This window comes from Otolemur garnettii, unplaced genomic scaffold, assembly GCF_000181295.1.
Source record: "Otolemur garnettii isolate 467f Iridium unplaced genomic scaffold, OtoGar3 scaffold00293, whole genome shotgun sequence".
In the NCBI taxonomy this organism is placed as follows: Eukaryota; Metazoa; Chordata; class Mammalia; order Primates; family Galagidae; genus Otolemur; species Otolemur garnettii.
Genome location: NW_003852688.1, coordinates 108,722 through 124,442, shown reverse-complemented (window position 1 = coordinate 124,442; position 15,721 = coordinate 108,722). Strand labels below are relative to the sequence as shown.

Sequence of the window (15,721 nt, the reverse complement as noted above, 5' to 3'; positions counted from 1 at the left end):
TTGTTTGGCGGGTCCGGGCTGGGGATTCGAACCCGCCACCTTAGGTGTACGTGGCTGGCGCCTTAGCTGGTTGAGCTATAGGCGCCGAGCCCACCTCTAAGTCTTTCATGAATACTCTATACTCACAAGAATGTTATTGAGAGATATTATTGCCCCCATCTCATCTTATTATAAAATAAGATAGGATTAAATATGTGTACCTTGAGGAAGGCCATGAAGACTGTTAATACAAAGAAACTACAAGCTGAATCAGAGCTCACTCCTGTGGACCTCCCGCCACATTCCAATACTTAATATCTCTTAGGAGATGAAATTTGGACAGAACTCAGGTGCACAGGCTACAACCTCAGGAGCTGAGCAGGATGGACCCTGTGCCTTATGTCCTCCAAGGCACCTGTCAGGTCCCCAGGGCCCTACAGCTCTCCCTGCGTGTCAGCTGCACACATGGCTATTAATAACCAACTGATAGAGCAGCTACAAAGTTCCATTTCCCCAAACCATACTCACTTTTTTTGATCTCTTCTAGTTTCTCAGTGTATTTAGTCATACTGTTACCTAAAAAGAAAATGAGGGTTGTAGATAAGCTTTAAATGGAAGAAAATAAGTACCCATGTGGAAAGAGAATGGAAAAAAAGTACTCCCTAAGCTTTCCTATCCTGTTCCTTCAGGATTCTGGACAGTAGGCAATTGAGCCACACATAGCAAATGGTCTTTTGGATAACACAGTGTGATTAGATTAAAAGAGGAGGAACCCAGGAATATGTTTGGTCAAACATGTTTAAGCTGGCGTGCATACCTAAAAATCATTTAAAACTCCTGAGCAATACAGATGATCAGTTTATGTCAATTTCTTTTTCTTTCTGAGTCGAGGCTTTCTTTAATTCCCCATAATCTTCTGGTGGATAGGGCAGACAAGAAGCGAGAAAGAAGCAACATTCTCTGTGTGTCTATCATGTGCCTTCATGGCTACTCAAGCAACCCTTTCCTCTCTGCTTTCTTTTTGTAGTTTCCTCTTCTTCTCTGAACTTGGTCTTCTGCTATTCATGCTCCTGTTGCCATCTGACCTGGACCGCACGCTTTGTACACTAGTATTCACCATGGGTTTGATACGCTGAGAATCAACAGCAGATTCCTACCACTATGGAACATCCTGAGCCCTCACGTTTTATAGCTTGGTTCTACAACACTAGGCACTAGCCAAGGTAGTTTGGAGGTTTTCATACTTTAAAACTGGGCCAGGACCATTCTGGTTTACAAATGAACTACATTTTCTAGCTCTCAAGCCAGGGGCTATTATTTTTTACCAAGCATGCTTAGATTTGATTCAATTCAATATAGCAAGTTCAATCTGGCACCTAAACAGTATGGGCAAGGGTAAAGCATTCAAAATAATTTCTCATTTCTAAAACTTCTGTGTGTTCCTAATGTTTAAGACTTGAGAAAATCTAGTCACATTCAGCCTTAATTTCAGATAAAAGAAATACTTCTAATTAATGGAATGAAGTGACATTTTCAAGGACTGTTCTGAACTTCATGTTTGGGTCAGAAGTAGAGAAAGAAAATCCTTGCTCTGAAACCCAAAAAATATTTTCAAAAAACAACTTACTTAATTTGTTACTATTAGATCTTTACCACAAATTCATCATGTAGTAAAAATCCTGTTTTTTTTTTTTTTTTTTCCATCTTAAAGACACATACTCTATATCCAGGACCAGAAAGGATTATTCAGTGTAGTCCTAGATCCAGAACTATGTCCTTCCAGAAGCTTATAGAAAAATGAAGACAGTCGAGGCTACTCAGAAGGCCTGAGTCTTCTCAAGAGAGACGCTGAGTATGTCTCAGAAGAGGCCCAAACATCACCAAGAACAGGATTAGAAACAAGTACCATTTTTTTTAGCTTCTTCAGACTGAAATCGACCTGAAAGGTGACCAGATCCTCAGAGTAGAAACCATGAACTCTTCTTGGATACACATCCCTCCTCCCCACTGCAACTCTGAACACAGGCGTGGCCTTGCCTGGTCAATGCAATGGGGAAGAAGACAGCAAATCAGTATGCTGTTTGACTTCCCACAGTCTTTTTCTTTCTTTCTTTTTTTTTCTTATTGAGAGAGAGTCTCACTTTGTCACCCTCGGTAGAGTACTGTGGTGTCATAGCTCACAGCAACCTCAAACTCTTGGGCTGGAGCAATTCTCTTGCTTCAGCCTCCCTAGTAGCTGGGACTACAGGCGTCCACACAATGCCCAGTGCCCAGCTATTTTTGTTTGTTTGTCATTTAGCAGGTCCAGGTGAGGTTCGAACCCACCAGCCCCGAAGCACATGGCCCACAATCTTATTCTTAAATATTTTGCACAGTAGCCCTTAGTTCTATGTCCCAGAATCTCCCACACTTGCACGTTTTTGACACAGCAGGCAGTTTCTTCAGATGGTCTAGGCAGAAAATTGAGGGACAAAAAGGATTACTGATTTGTCCAGTAACACATCAAGTTAGTAACTAAGGCAGGATTTACATTCCTAACCTTTTGGTTTCTACTATGGCTCACAAAAACACAGCTTTTCTAGTTGTGTTGTTTTAAAAACATGACTCATGGTGAAGTAAGTCTGTAGAAAGTGCTACCCCCTTAATAGTAACAGGTGGGGACCATCTCATGCTGTAAATTCCCTGAAGAATGGAAAAAATTATACATGGAAAACAATAGCCAACTTTATTTATATAGTATTTATTACTGAAACACTACATTCCAAACCACACTGGTTTCTACTAACAAAGTGTCTAAGTTAATTGCGCTTCTCCAGTATTTACACAGCACTTCATCTGTATCAGTGGACTCTCACAATAGGAGGCAAACTCCCACACCTACTATTTATTTGTTTTTCCCCCAAAGGAGAAGGCAGGGAAACAAAGTGTTTTACAGAATTATATAAATATTTGGCATAATTCAGAACAAATCTGAGAGGACTACTGATGAGAAGCTCTTTTCATTATACACATTCATTCTAGCCAAGTCTGGGGAGAAAATGAGAATGGAGGATTTCTCTCTGCTTCAACTTTGAGAATGGAGAAATGAGACAGTATCTCATACTTTAGAAAGTATGAAAAGTGGCATTTTGTCCCACTTGGTACACAGCTTATATCTTAACTAAGCAGCTTATCTTATCATATCTAATTGCATCTAAAAATAGTTTTTGACTACCTTTTAAAAAGACTGAAAATGAATCAATTTCATAATTCACTTATTTATAAACATAAATTTGTTTTGTACAAAAGGAGCCTGAAAGAGTAACAGGGAACCAATTTTTAAAAAAAAATTGAAATTGGACATTACCATCAGATACATTTTCCTGGATAAGCCTTTGATTAAAAAGAAAAAAAAATCAGTGGCTCCCCATTGCTTACTGACTACAGCTTAAACTTCTTGCTCTAGCACGGAAGACACCAGCAGCTTACTCTTCAATGTTGCCTTAATTACTAAACTTGATAAACTTTCAGTATTCAGTTCTCTATCATATTACCTTGTCCATGTAACCATAATAGCTCTCCCTGTGTGAAGCAACCTTCCCCTGCTCTGAACTTCTATAGCAGTCAGCTTACCACTCATAAGGCATTTATCACCAAACTGTCTTATCTGCAGATGGAAGGCCCAAGTGTACGTCCACATATGCACACACACGCATATAATCTTATCCCTTCTATTGTCTAGCATGGGAGACACTTAGAAATATTTGCTGAATATTTGCTGAATGAAATATGCTATGAAGATCTACCAAAAATCCCTATAATGAGTTATTTTATAATGTACATAATCACATTCTAATTGGTTGAAGTTTTTGTACATCTGATTTTCTTTAAAGTAAGTGCAATTTCACTTTTATACGTGGTATATGTTATAAACTACCAGTATGATCCATAATTGTTTTAGGACTCAGGCAACCTAGAAATAAATAAGGTGGTATTTAACTTATACTTTGTTTACAACTAATGTTGCAATAAACGATATATAACAAAAAGTTTTACAATTATAATTTAGAGAAACAACCCAGCTATGTCAATTGTACCATGCAAAAACACAGTGCAATTGATTAACTTAGTGACTCATTCATTAGATTGTTCCCATTGTTTTCCTATAATTTAATAACATTATTTGTACTGCGCCAGTAAGAAAAGCAAGTGATTTGAGCAGCAGTAATCTAAAGTGGATAAGATTTATAAGGCACGAACTCAGTTGCTAAGAGACAACTCCACAGCTTTATTTTTCTTCAATATTTCCCTCGTCTATGGAGAAGTTCTTTTGGCTGGGAAGAGCAGAAAGCGTGAAAAGAGGCACAGTGGTCCTTTGTTAACCTCAATAAGTTATATGTGTATAGTGCTTTCTGGCTTGTAAAAGCCTTTCACATACATTTCTTCCTTTGACATAAGACACAGAATTAAAAACCAAATGAAAATGAAGAGTATCTAGTCTGTAATGAGTTTAGAGTGTCTAAGATCAAGGCTATTAGTGAATATTCAGGAATAGTAAAGACTAAAGAAGAAAAGAGGAAATAACTATTTTGTGCAGAGATGATAAAAGATGAATCTTTAAAAAATAAAAATAAGGCTAAAAAAGACTAAGTGGAGAAAGTCTACAGAATTTCAGAAAGCTAAAGAAGTCTGAAATTAGACTGAATATAGATCGAAATAAAAGAACAATGCAGCCAATGAAACAGCTTAGGGGACTAATAAAGAGACAGCCCTGCGGTTTGGAAAGTGTCCCTTAATCAGTCTGCAGTGCAGCAAAACAGAAACCCAGAGAGGGTGCATGAGAATACACAAGAACCCTGCAGTGGTAACTGAACAAAACGCCGTCAGGAATTTCACCAGAAGTATAATCCATTCATGGCACAGTCTGGCAATGCCGGGGAGCTGGTAAGATATACTCAGGCACCTATGGAACAAAAGAAATATTTGAAGTTCAAAATAACTCAGAATTCTAGCCATGGTGGAATATAAATGTCTGAGTCTACATGAGAAGTAGAGACAGAAGTATAGAAACAAAAAACAATCTTTACCCCGAAGGAAGACAGCAGTCTTTGAAGAACTCAGGAGAAGGTGATTTGGGTGAAGACGGGAGATACCACGGAATTCTTGATTTCTTGTGATTAACTCTGAATTGCTCACTGTTTGGTAAGAAAAGATTAAAGACCCATCTATTTAGCCTAGAAATGCGAAATGCTCACTCATTCCTGTGCCTACTTTCATTGCACTGACTGCAGAGCTTAAAAACACCACAGATGGGAACTTTGTACTCTTACTTGGACTGTAAGGTCCCTCTTGTGTTTTCCTGACTTATCCTTTTCACCTCAGGACACACATATAAATAACATTTGAACAAAACGCTAGGTTTGGGCTGCTCCAGACTACCCCAAAGAATGAAGAGACCTGCACGTCGGCATATAACCTGCAGGCTGCTGCTTGCCAGGTAAAAAACTCCCCCTGAATACTCAGGGAGGTAAGATACAAAAACGCACAGAAACATAAGCATTAAAATAAAATCTCTCCTTTAAATTGGCTTTAAAATAATTTCTAAATTTGAAACAACAAAAAAATCAAACACTAGAATAAGACTTCTCTCCCACACTGACTATAAAATACTTTGAGTTTTAAGCAACAAAACACATTTTGGCCCTTCCAAAGCTTTACAAGACTAGTTTGGAATACTTCTGCTTCCAGGAAGATGGGGTAGACGTGTTTTTCTCTACTCCTCCAGCTATATAGAACAAAAGCCCTGGACAAAACCGGCAGAATGGGAGAAAGTATTTGCAACTCATCATTGCTAACAAGAGTTTAGTATCCAGAGTTTATAAAAGAATTCTTATAAGCCAGCAAATAAGAAGAAAACTAACCCAATTTAAAAATGGGCAAGTGATTTGAATAGTTATTTCTCCACAGGAGATATAAAATTGCCAATAAGCACATAAAAAGGTGCTCAACATTATTAGTCATTAGGAACACGCAAATCAAAGCCACAATGAGATAACTACTTCATGCCCACAAAGATGGCTATAATCAAAATGATGGATAATAACAAGCATTAGTAAGGATGTGGAGAAAATAGAGCCCTCCTACATTGCTGGTGAGAATGTAAAGTGGCATGGCTGCTTTGGAAAACAGTTTGGCAGTTCCTCAAAAAATTAAACATAGAATCACCATATTCAACTCCTAGGTATACACCCAAGAGAATGAAAAACACATATTCATAAAGAAAAAAACTCTACTTTTTGTGTGTGTCTATACACTGATATTCATAGCACACTGCGGCCAGAAAATATAAATAATCCAAATGTCTATCAACTGATGAGTGAATAAACAAAACGAGGAATGGCTATACAATAGAATATTCTTTGGCAATAAAAAGGAATGAAGTACTGACACGCACTACAACGTAGATGAATCTTGAAAACATTCCACTAAGGGAAAGGAGCCAGACAGAAACAGAGACGTACTGTGTGAGTCCATTTATATGAAAAGCTCAGAACAGGCAAGTCTACAGACGCAGAAAGTAGATGAGTGGTTACTTCCCACAATAAAGATGTCAATTCTTCCCAAAGGTAAACAGGCTTAATGCAACTCCTATTAAAATTACAGCATTTTTGATAAATATAAATAATATTATTCTAAAATTTATATGGAAATGCAAAGGAATAACTAAAATAAGTTTGTAAAGAAAAATAAAGTGGGAATAATCAGCCTAACCAATTTTGAGGGCCCAATTTACTATATGCTACAGAATTCAAGACTGTATGGTACTGGTGAAGGGATAGACATGTAGATCAAGGGATCCTAATAAAAAACCCAGAAACAGACCCCTGGAAACATGCCCACCTGACCTTTGTCAAAAATGAACGTGCAACTCAATGGAGTAAAGGCAAACCTTTTAAACAAATACTGCTACCCCAATTCAATGTCCATAAGCAAAAGTTAATCTAAGTCACAAATCTTACATAAAAATTACCCAAAATATATCACTTTTGTACTTAAATATAAAACCTAAAACTACAAAACTTAAAAAAAATAATGATAGAAACAATCATTGGAATCTAGGCTAGGCAAAGAGTTCTTAGACTTGACAATAAAGTCAAGATCCATAAAAGGAAAAACTGATATAGTAAACCTCATCAAAATTAAAACCTTTTGTACTTTGAAAGACCCTGTTAGGAGAAGGAAAAGACAAGTTATAGACCGGGAAAAAATATTTGCAAGCTACCTATCTGACAAAGGACTAGAAGCTAAAATATATAAGGGACTCTTAAAATTCAACAGTAAAAAAGCAAACAATCCACTGTGAACATAGGCAAAAAATATGAACAGATGTTTCACTGAAGATACACAGAAAGTGAATAAACACATAAAAAGATGTTCATCATTAGCCATTAAGGAAACACAAATTAAAACTACAATGGTTTACCACCGCATGCCTATCAGACTGGCTAAAGTTAAAAAATAGTGACAATACCAAATGGATATGGAGAAAATGGAATCACTCATCCATTCCTACAGGAATGTAAAATGATAACAGACACTCTGAAAAACAGGCATTTCAGTTTGGCACCTGTGGTTCAAGTGGTTAAGGTGCCAGCCACATACACCTAAGGTGGCGGGTTCGAATCCACGCCGGGCCCGCCAAACAACAATGATGGCTGCAACCAAAAAATAGCTGGGCGTTGTGGCGGGCGCCTGTGGTCCCAGCTACTTGGGAGGCTGAGGCAGGAGACTTGCTTGAGCCCAGGAGTTGGAAGTTGCTGTGAGCTCTGATGCCACAACACTCTACCCAGGGGGACAGCTTGACACTCTATCTTAAAAAAAAAAAAAAAGAAAAAAGAAAAAAAGAAAAGAAAAAGAAAAAGAAAAACAGGCATTTCTTTAAAAAATTATACTACCTTACGATCAGCAATTGTAGGCACTTATCCCAGAGAAAGGAAGACTTACATTCACACAAAAATATGTAACATGAATGTTTACAGCACCTTTTCTTGTAGTAGCCAAATGTGGAAACAACCCAGATGTCCTTCAACACAGAAATGGTTAAACTAAAGTACATCCATACCATGGAATACTAGCCATTAATAAAAAAGGAACAGACTACTGACATCAAGCAAAAACCTGGATGAATATCCAGAGAATTATGCTAACTGAAAAAAGCCAATCCAAAAGGCTGCATACTGTATGCTTCCATTTATATAGCATTTGTAAAATTACAGAAATTGAGACCAGAATAGGAGTTGCCAGGAGTTAAGGAAGGGTGGCAGTGGAAAGTGGACATGGCTATAAAGAGTAAACATGAAGAATCCTTGTGGTGATGGAAACATTCCAGATCTCAACTGTATGTATCCATATCAGTATCATGGTTGTGATGGCACATTATAGTTTTGCAAAACTGGGTTTATAAAGGGCACATGAAATCTTTTAGCATTATTTTTTACAAAATGCATGTGAATCTACACTGATCTCAAAACGAAAAGTTTAATCAACATAAAAACTAGTTGGCCAGGTGCAGTGACTGACACCTGTCTCAATACTTCGGAAGGCCAAGGTGAGGGGATTGCTTGAGCCCAGGAGTTCAAGGTCACAACAAACTATGATTAGGCTACTATAACTCATACCTCAGGTTATAAAAGCTTGTATGCATTTAATATGCCTTATAAAAAGCAAGATATTAGGTTAGGTGAGGTGGCTCATACTTGTGCCAAACTCTAGCACTTTGGGAGCCCAGGCAAGGTCACTTGAGCTTGGGAGTTGGAGACCAGCCTGAGCAACACAGCAAGATCCATCTCTACAAAAAATTTAAAAATTAGCCCAGTATGGTGGTGTGTGCTGGTAGTCCCAGCTACTTGGGAAGTTGAGGCAGGAGGATCTCTTGTGCCCAGAAGTTCATGGCTACAGTAAGCTATGATGATGTCTCTGTACTCTAGCCTGGGCATTATGAAGTCATGTTTTGGTTTAGAATTGAGGAATTCAAGAGAAAGAAAGGGGTTAATATTCATAAACCCATACACCCCATTTGACTCTAGGAGAAATAAAAACAACTGTGAGGGCACAGGCAAATTTATATATGTAGAATAAACCTCAGCTTTTAAAATTTTTAATTTTAAGAAGATATGAAGGTTCCAAAAGAAATTCATTCCTCTGAGGCAGCACCTGTGGCTCAAGGAGTAGGGCACCAGCCCCATATACTGGGGGTGGCAGGTTCAAACCCAGCCCCAGCCAAAACTGCAAAAAAAAAAAAAAAAAGAAAGAAAGAAAAAAGAAATTCATTCCTTTATAGTAGTCTTTAAAATCATATCTTGGGGCTTAGCACCTGTGGCTCAAGTGGCTAAAATGCCAGCTACCTGGTACTTTACCCGAACATCTAAGGTGGCGGGTTTGAATCCAGCCCAGGCCCACCAAACAACAATGACGGCTGCAACCAAACAATAGCCAGGCGTTGTGGCGGGCACCTGTGGTCCCAGCTACTTGGGAGGCTGAGGCAGGAGACTCGCTTGAGCCCAGGAGTTGGAGGTTGCTGTGAGCTGTGAAGCCACAGCACTCTACCCAGGGGGACTGCTTGAGGCTCTGTCTCAAAAAAAAAAATAAATAAAATCATATCTGGCCAGGCATGGTGTCTCGCGCCTGTAATCCTAGCACTTTGGGAGGGTGAGATGGGTGGATTGCTGGAGGTCAGGAGTTCGAGACCAGCCTGAGCAAGAGTGAGACCCCATCTCTAAAAACAAGCTGAGGGTTGTGTTGGGTGCCTGTAGTCCTAGCTACTTGGGAGGCTGAGGCAAGAGAATCGCTTGAGCCCAGGAGTTGGAGGTTGCTGTGAGTTATGACACTAGGGCATTCTAGCCAGGGCGACATAGTAAGACTCTGTCTCCAAAAAAAAAAATTTTTTTTTATCTTGACTCCTCAGAAAAAAATATGGCATTTTAAATCTAGGTGCTTATTTCACAGAACTCCTTACTTCAGAAGGATGGATCACAGTTTCAATTAAGGGAAGATGGGTAGAAATGGAGGAGTCAAGGGTAGAGGCACAAGAAGTGAGACTGAGGGAGACACAGGGACAGTGTGGCCTAAGAAACGGTACAACAGGCCTGGCAGCAGAGCTCCCCTATTCATTTTCTCATCCCACATACAATCCTAGTTCTAGCTTCTTTATTGAACTCTGAATAAATCACAAAATCTCTGTGCCACAATTTCCTCCTCTTCTAAAACAGAGATAATATTTTCCACCTGCCCATCAAACAGGATATTTGCAAGGATAAATATCTGTATGGCATGGAAATGTTTGAAAGAAGAGTACCAAGAAATAGTATCTGCAAATATGGTGGATTTAAATAAAACATTTAAGTCTATTTTATATGAGTAAACATGCATAATGGAAGATAATGATTTTGAGGGAGCCTAGAAAAAGAGAAACACAAAATAAATAAGATGATTTCAAAGTCAACACCAAAGCAAAGTCAATATCACAGTTTACTTTTCTCAGTTGTCTTGAGGCTACTGATGGAAAATTCTGTATTACTGCTAAAGGCACACAGTGCTCCAATCCACTAGCAAAACCATCTTAATCAGATGGATTTCCACAGCAGGACTTAAAAAGGTCGAATATAAAAATAAACAAATAAACAATCATAACCTGACAAAACTGCAAATCCACTAGGGTCTGGGCAGCAGTCTTTACCATGACACTGAAAAATGGGAAGAGCATGGGATGAATAGTTCATTTTACCTGCACTACAGCACTGATTAAATTATGTCTGGTACTTTACCAATTCTAGTCTGTCTGCCTCAACCTGAAACTAAGCTCTTTGAATGAAAAAACAATTCACTCTCATCTTTCTGTCTCTCCTGGTCCATGAGTTTGCATGTGGTCAGCACTCTGCAAACACTGAACAAACACACGCATGTATAATCTATTCTGCCAGTTTAAAGGAATATACTTAACATATTCCTAAATAGAAATTGGCCTCCTGATATTTACTTAGTTTCAGCCCTGCAACTTATTAAACAATGGTTTTGTTTTCTGAAATTTCATTTTCTCGGTTTATGTTATTTCTTATGTGCTAAGGAATAAGAAGCTAAATTATATGACCACAAATTTTTACTGATAATGTGAAAAACAGCTTTCAAAGATAAATCCTGAGTCCAGGACATTAGCCAAGACAGTGAGAAATGTTAAACTATGATTTATACCAGGAATGATAGGCTGCTTCTTGACAATTGTATTTTTTTTTTTAAGTTCTAATTTTCTAAGCTTTACTCACCAGTGTCCAGTCTTGATTTGACATGCTGATATCTTGGATTCTGAGGTATCCTTTTGGTCAAATACTATAAATAAGAAAATTCACAAGCAGTTGGATTAACGTACAGATAAAGGTGGAAAAGTCAAGAAAACCCAGATACTTAAAAAATGAAACAAATACTAAAATTTCATAGAATTTAAAAATGGAAGAGGCTCTAGAGGTCCAACTGTCCTTTGCTATAGGATTCTTTTCTCTACAGCATCTCCACAATTGAAGGTAGTTATCTGGTTTCTGTCAAAACACTTCTATATTTCATCAAAATAATCTCAAGATGCTATGTGATAGGAAAAAAAAAAAAAACCTCTTACAAAATTATTTCTTACACTGAGCCAAAATCAAAATCCCTCCAATTTCCATTCGGGCCACAACTGTGACTCATTATGTCATTCACCTTGCCTCAAGAACTTTTTAAAAATAAACTAAAACCGGCTCAGTCCCTGTAGCTCAGTGGCTAGGGCATGAGCCACATACAAAGGAGCTGGCCAGTTTGAACCCTGCCTGGGCCTGCTAAACAACGACAACTACAACCAAAACATAGCCAGGTGTTGTGGTGGGCACCTGTAGCCCCAGCTACTTGGGAGGCTGAGGCAAGAGAATCACTTAAGCCCAAGAGTTAGAGGTTGCTGTGAGCTGTGACGCTGTATCACTCTACTGAGGGCAACATAGCAAGATTCTGTCTCAAAAAATAAATTAAATAAAAGGCAGTTATCCTATCCGTCTTCTTTTAATTTTGCTCTGTGATAGTTTCTAGGCCATCTCCTTAAACACCATCTAGATTTTATCTACATTTCCCCTAAAAAGTGGTGGGCAGGATCTAGACCTGAGCAGTGGCCCTTATGTAGTCAGGTCCAGACCCGGGGGGGGGGGTCCTATTGCTGTCCCTATGGCCCCACAGATGGCACTACGTGGCACCTGCTCTCATGACAGCTGAGACTCATCTCAGGCTGGGGGTTAAGGTTAGTAAGCAAGAATGCTTTTATCAGGTCTCTCTTGTGCTGTACCCTGGTAGTTAACTCATTGGATCCAAGTATAAGACACTAACTCACATTAAATTCCAGTCGCAATTGTGAAAACTATTAAGGGAGGGAAGGCTAGTGAATAAAAACATTATAAAATTTTGCTTTCTTGATTCCTTTGTAATAAATCCTATCTTACCATTGGAAAAAATTTTTGCTTTCTTGCTCAGAACTTTTTCTGGCCTGTAGGTATGAAAATTCTATGCTCAGTAACAGGTAGCTGTAAGATATGAAATTAAAACTGGGTAATAACTTTCCAGCTTCACCTTCTACTACCCTCCCACATGCTCTCAGGCTCAAATTGTCAGGAACATCTCCCTCACGTGCCACACTCATCCAGGCACCAGGCTTAACATGTCTGCCCAGAATGCCTTTCCACGGTTTGTCCTTGGGCAAAATGTATTTCCTCAGCAAAGTTGTCCAAGGTGGAATTAGGCACTTTCTTCTTGGCTCCCAGAGTACCCACACCTTGTCCCACTATTTACGCCTGATCTTCTTCCCTAGTCTAGGATTTCCTTGAAGGCAGGGATAATGACTTACTCAGATTTGTATTCACCCAGGACCTAGTACATAGTAGGTATATTTATTGATATTCAGTAAATAAATATCTAGAATGAGGATTGTATTATAGCAACTATCCAGTTCTCTTTGTAGATGAGAATATCAAACTTAGAAAAACGGCATCATTTGTCTTTGAAAACACAGTTAATTGCAGGGTGTTCTGTTGGGAGGATGGCAAAGTAAATAATTTACATATAAAAATACCTGCTCAAGGGCGGCGCCTGTGGCTCAAAGGAGTAGGGCGCCAGCCCTATATGCCAGAGGTGGCAGGTTCAAACCCAGCCCCGGCCAAAAACTGAAAAAAAAAAAAAAAAAGAAAACCTGCTCAAGTGTCACATAAATTGTAAAAACAACACAGCACACTTCAATGTCATACAAAATATATGTTGGCCAGAGTTTTGGATTTCAGAGACCAGACAGAATTTATAAAAACTGGTTGCACACACCCACAGACATTTATCAGCTTTTAATTTTGCCAAGTAAGGACATAAAAAACAAATAAATAAAAGCCAAACCTCACAACTACCACTGACTATTTTAATATCTAAAGGAGAAGAAAAAAGCTCCCAGAGTAAAAACATCAGTCCTATAGTGTCATTAAAATACCTCATGGCATTGTCCATGCTTTTCACTTCACCCCAAGCAAGTAAAATCTTTATCACGAACACACAGCATGAGCGCCCAGACTGTGTTTGAAACCACTGAGCTATTTTATCTGTAGACAAAGACTGGAAAGCTCATTTCTCCACAAGGTCCCATTGTCTGTAAGAGACAGTGACTATAACACTAATTCCAACTCCTCCCCTAGATGAAAACGGAGATTTTTAAGTAAGCAAAGAAATATACAAAGACTGAAAAGGGAAACTTCAGGACAAGTTCCCCAGAGGGAGTCAATATCATGGCAAAATCAAATAAAAAAGTAGAGAAAACATGTGTCTGATAAATTGAGTCAAGTTATACTAACACCAGACTTTAGTTATCTTGGGCTAAGGGATTTTTTTGTCTTTTGCACTGTGTATTTTTATCATTTCTATATTCTATTTCCTGTTTTTACTTTTGTTTTGTTTTTCCCACTAGTTTCCTAGCAAAGCTTCTTTTGAAAAATTCCAGGCTAGTCTCTGCTGAACCAAGAAGATTTGTCCATACCTAAGCCAAAATAGCTAAGAAGTGAGGGCGTCTCAGGGGACCAGGTGTGGTGGCAGCAGAATGATGAGGGGAGAGTGTGGACAGCTGCCGTGGTTGAGCTCTTCCCGCCCCCGGTTTTCCCTTACACAGACTAATGAGAAATCCATATGCTGCTGGAGAAAAATATAGTGTTTCTTTTCCACGTTCCCATTTCAGTCCAATTTCTTTTTCCTGACTTTCTAATACCAACCACAATGTAAAACTGTTTGTGTTCCACCGCAAGTAGAGCACCATAGATTTTTATGAAACTGTCATGCTTTTTTCTTTAAAATTCTTGCTTTTGGGGGTGACAGCTTCTTGACCTACTGACCAACTGGCTTTCTTTCAATTACATAAACAGGACAGAATGGTGGAAAGTGAAGGAGCTGAAAAAAGCTCTTTCAAGGAAGACCATTCATTCAACAAAGACTTATTGAGCACCAACCATCCATTCAGTCGACACCTACCGAGTGCCTACTAAAGCAAGGCCCTGGGCTGAGGACACAGTCCTTGCCATCCAGCTCTCGCGGACTGCTGGGAAGACAGATGTGAATAAACAGATGCCAGACTGCATGAGGAACAAGAAGAGGGAAGAGGGGGTGCAATGACAGCACCCAAGATGGGCACCTAATCCAGACTAAAAGAGTGGAGAGCTGTTTCCTGAAGGTTGACTTCTGAGCTGCTTTCTTTTTTTATCCTGAGCTGAATTCTGAGGGCTGAGGAGGTTAGTCAAACTAAAAAGAGTGGTGGGTGGGAGCTACAGATTCCTGGCAGAAAGAAAAACATGGGCAAAGAAGGGAGTTAGAGAGAGTATGAACAGTTTTAAGAAACCCTACGGTAATGGGCAGACCTGGAGCATAACGGGAAATATGGGGACAAATGACAGGGGAGATGCAGGCAGGAGGAGATCACTTACGGGCTTCTATACATGCTAAAAAGCTTGATTTTTATCCTGTAGATCAGTGGTTCTCAAACAGGTACAATTTTGCCCCCCTTAGTCCCAGAGACATTTGTCAAGGGCTGGAGACATTTCTGATTGTCACAACTAGTTTGGGAAGTGGGGGGGTGCCACTGGCAACTAGTGGGTAGAGGCCAGGGATGTGTCTAAACATCCTGCAATGACAGGACAGCCCCACAGCCAAGAATTAGCTGACTTCAGGCTCAACAGTGCTAAGGCTGAGAAACCCTGGTAAAGAAGGAGGGGAGCTGCTGAAGGAGGGTTAAGGAGGACCACTGAGATTATACCTGGGTATTTGTTTTAGAAAGATCACTCTGGTAGCAATATGGAGACTATTAGTCAAAAAAGGAGGCATGGGCTCAGCGCCTGTAGCTCAGGGAGCAGGGTGCCAGTCACATATAAGGCTGGTGGGCTGCCTGGCTCAGGCCTGCTAAACAACAATGACAACTGCAACCAAAAAATAGCTGGACATTGTGGCAGGTGCCTATAGTCCCAGCTACTTGGGAGGCTGAAGCAAGAGAATTGCTTAAGCCCAAAAGTTTGAGGTTGTTGTGAGCTGTGATGCTACAGCACTCTACAGAGGGTGACAAAGTGAGACTTAGTCTTGATAAAAATAAAAGAGGCATGGCTCGGTGCCTATAGCTCAACCGGCTAAGGCGCCAGCCACGTACACCTAAGGTGGTGGGTTCGAATCCCCAGCCCGGACC

At 39.5% G+C, this 15,721-nt stretch overlaps 1 protein-coding gene across 1 annotated transcript in view; it reads right to left on the bottom strand.

The window, feature by feature from the left end:
- The window catches only part of CEP41 (centrosomal protein 41), a 52,736-nt gene that overhangs the window by 20,898 nt on the left and 16,117 nt on the right, over nt 1-15,721 (bottom strand). The window contains exons 2-3 of the mRNA XM_012813721.2: nt 11,277-11,340; nt 508-555 (exon numbers count right to left, since the gene is read on the bottom strand). Coding sequence (XP_012669175.1) covers nt 508-555; nt 11,277-11,340 — 112 coding nt within the window. The remainder of the gene's footprint in view (nt 1-507; nt 556-11,276; nt 11,341-15,721) is intronic.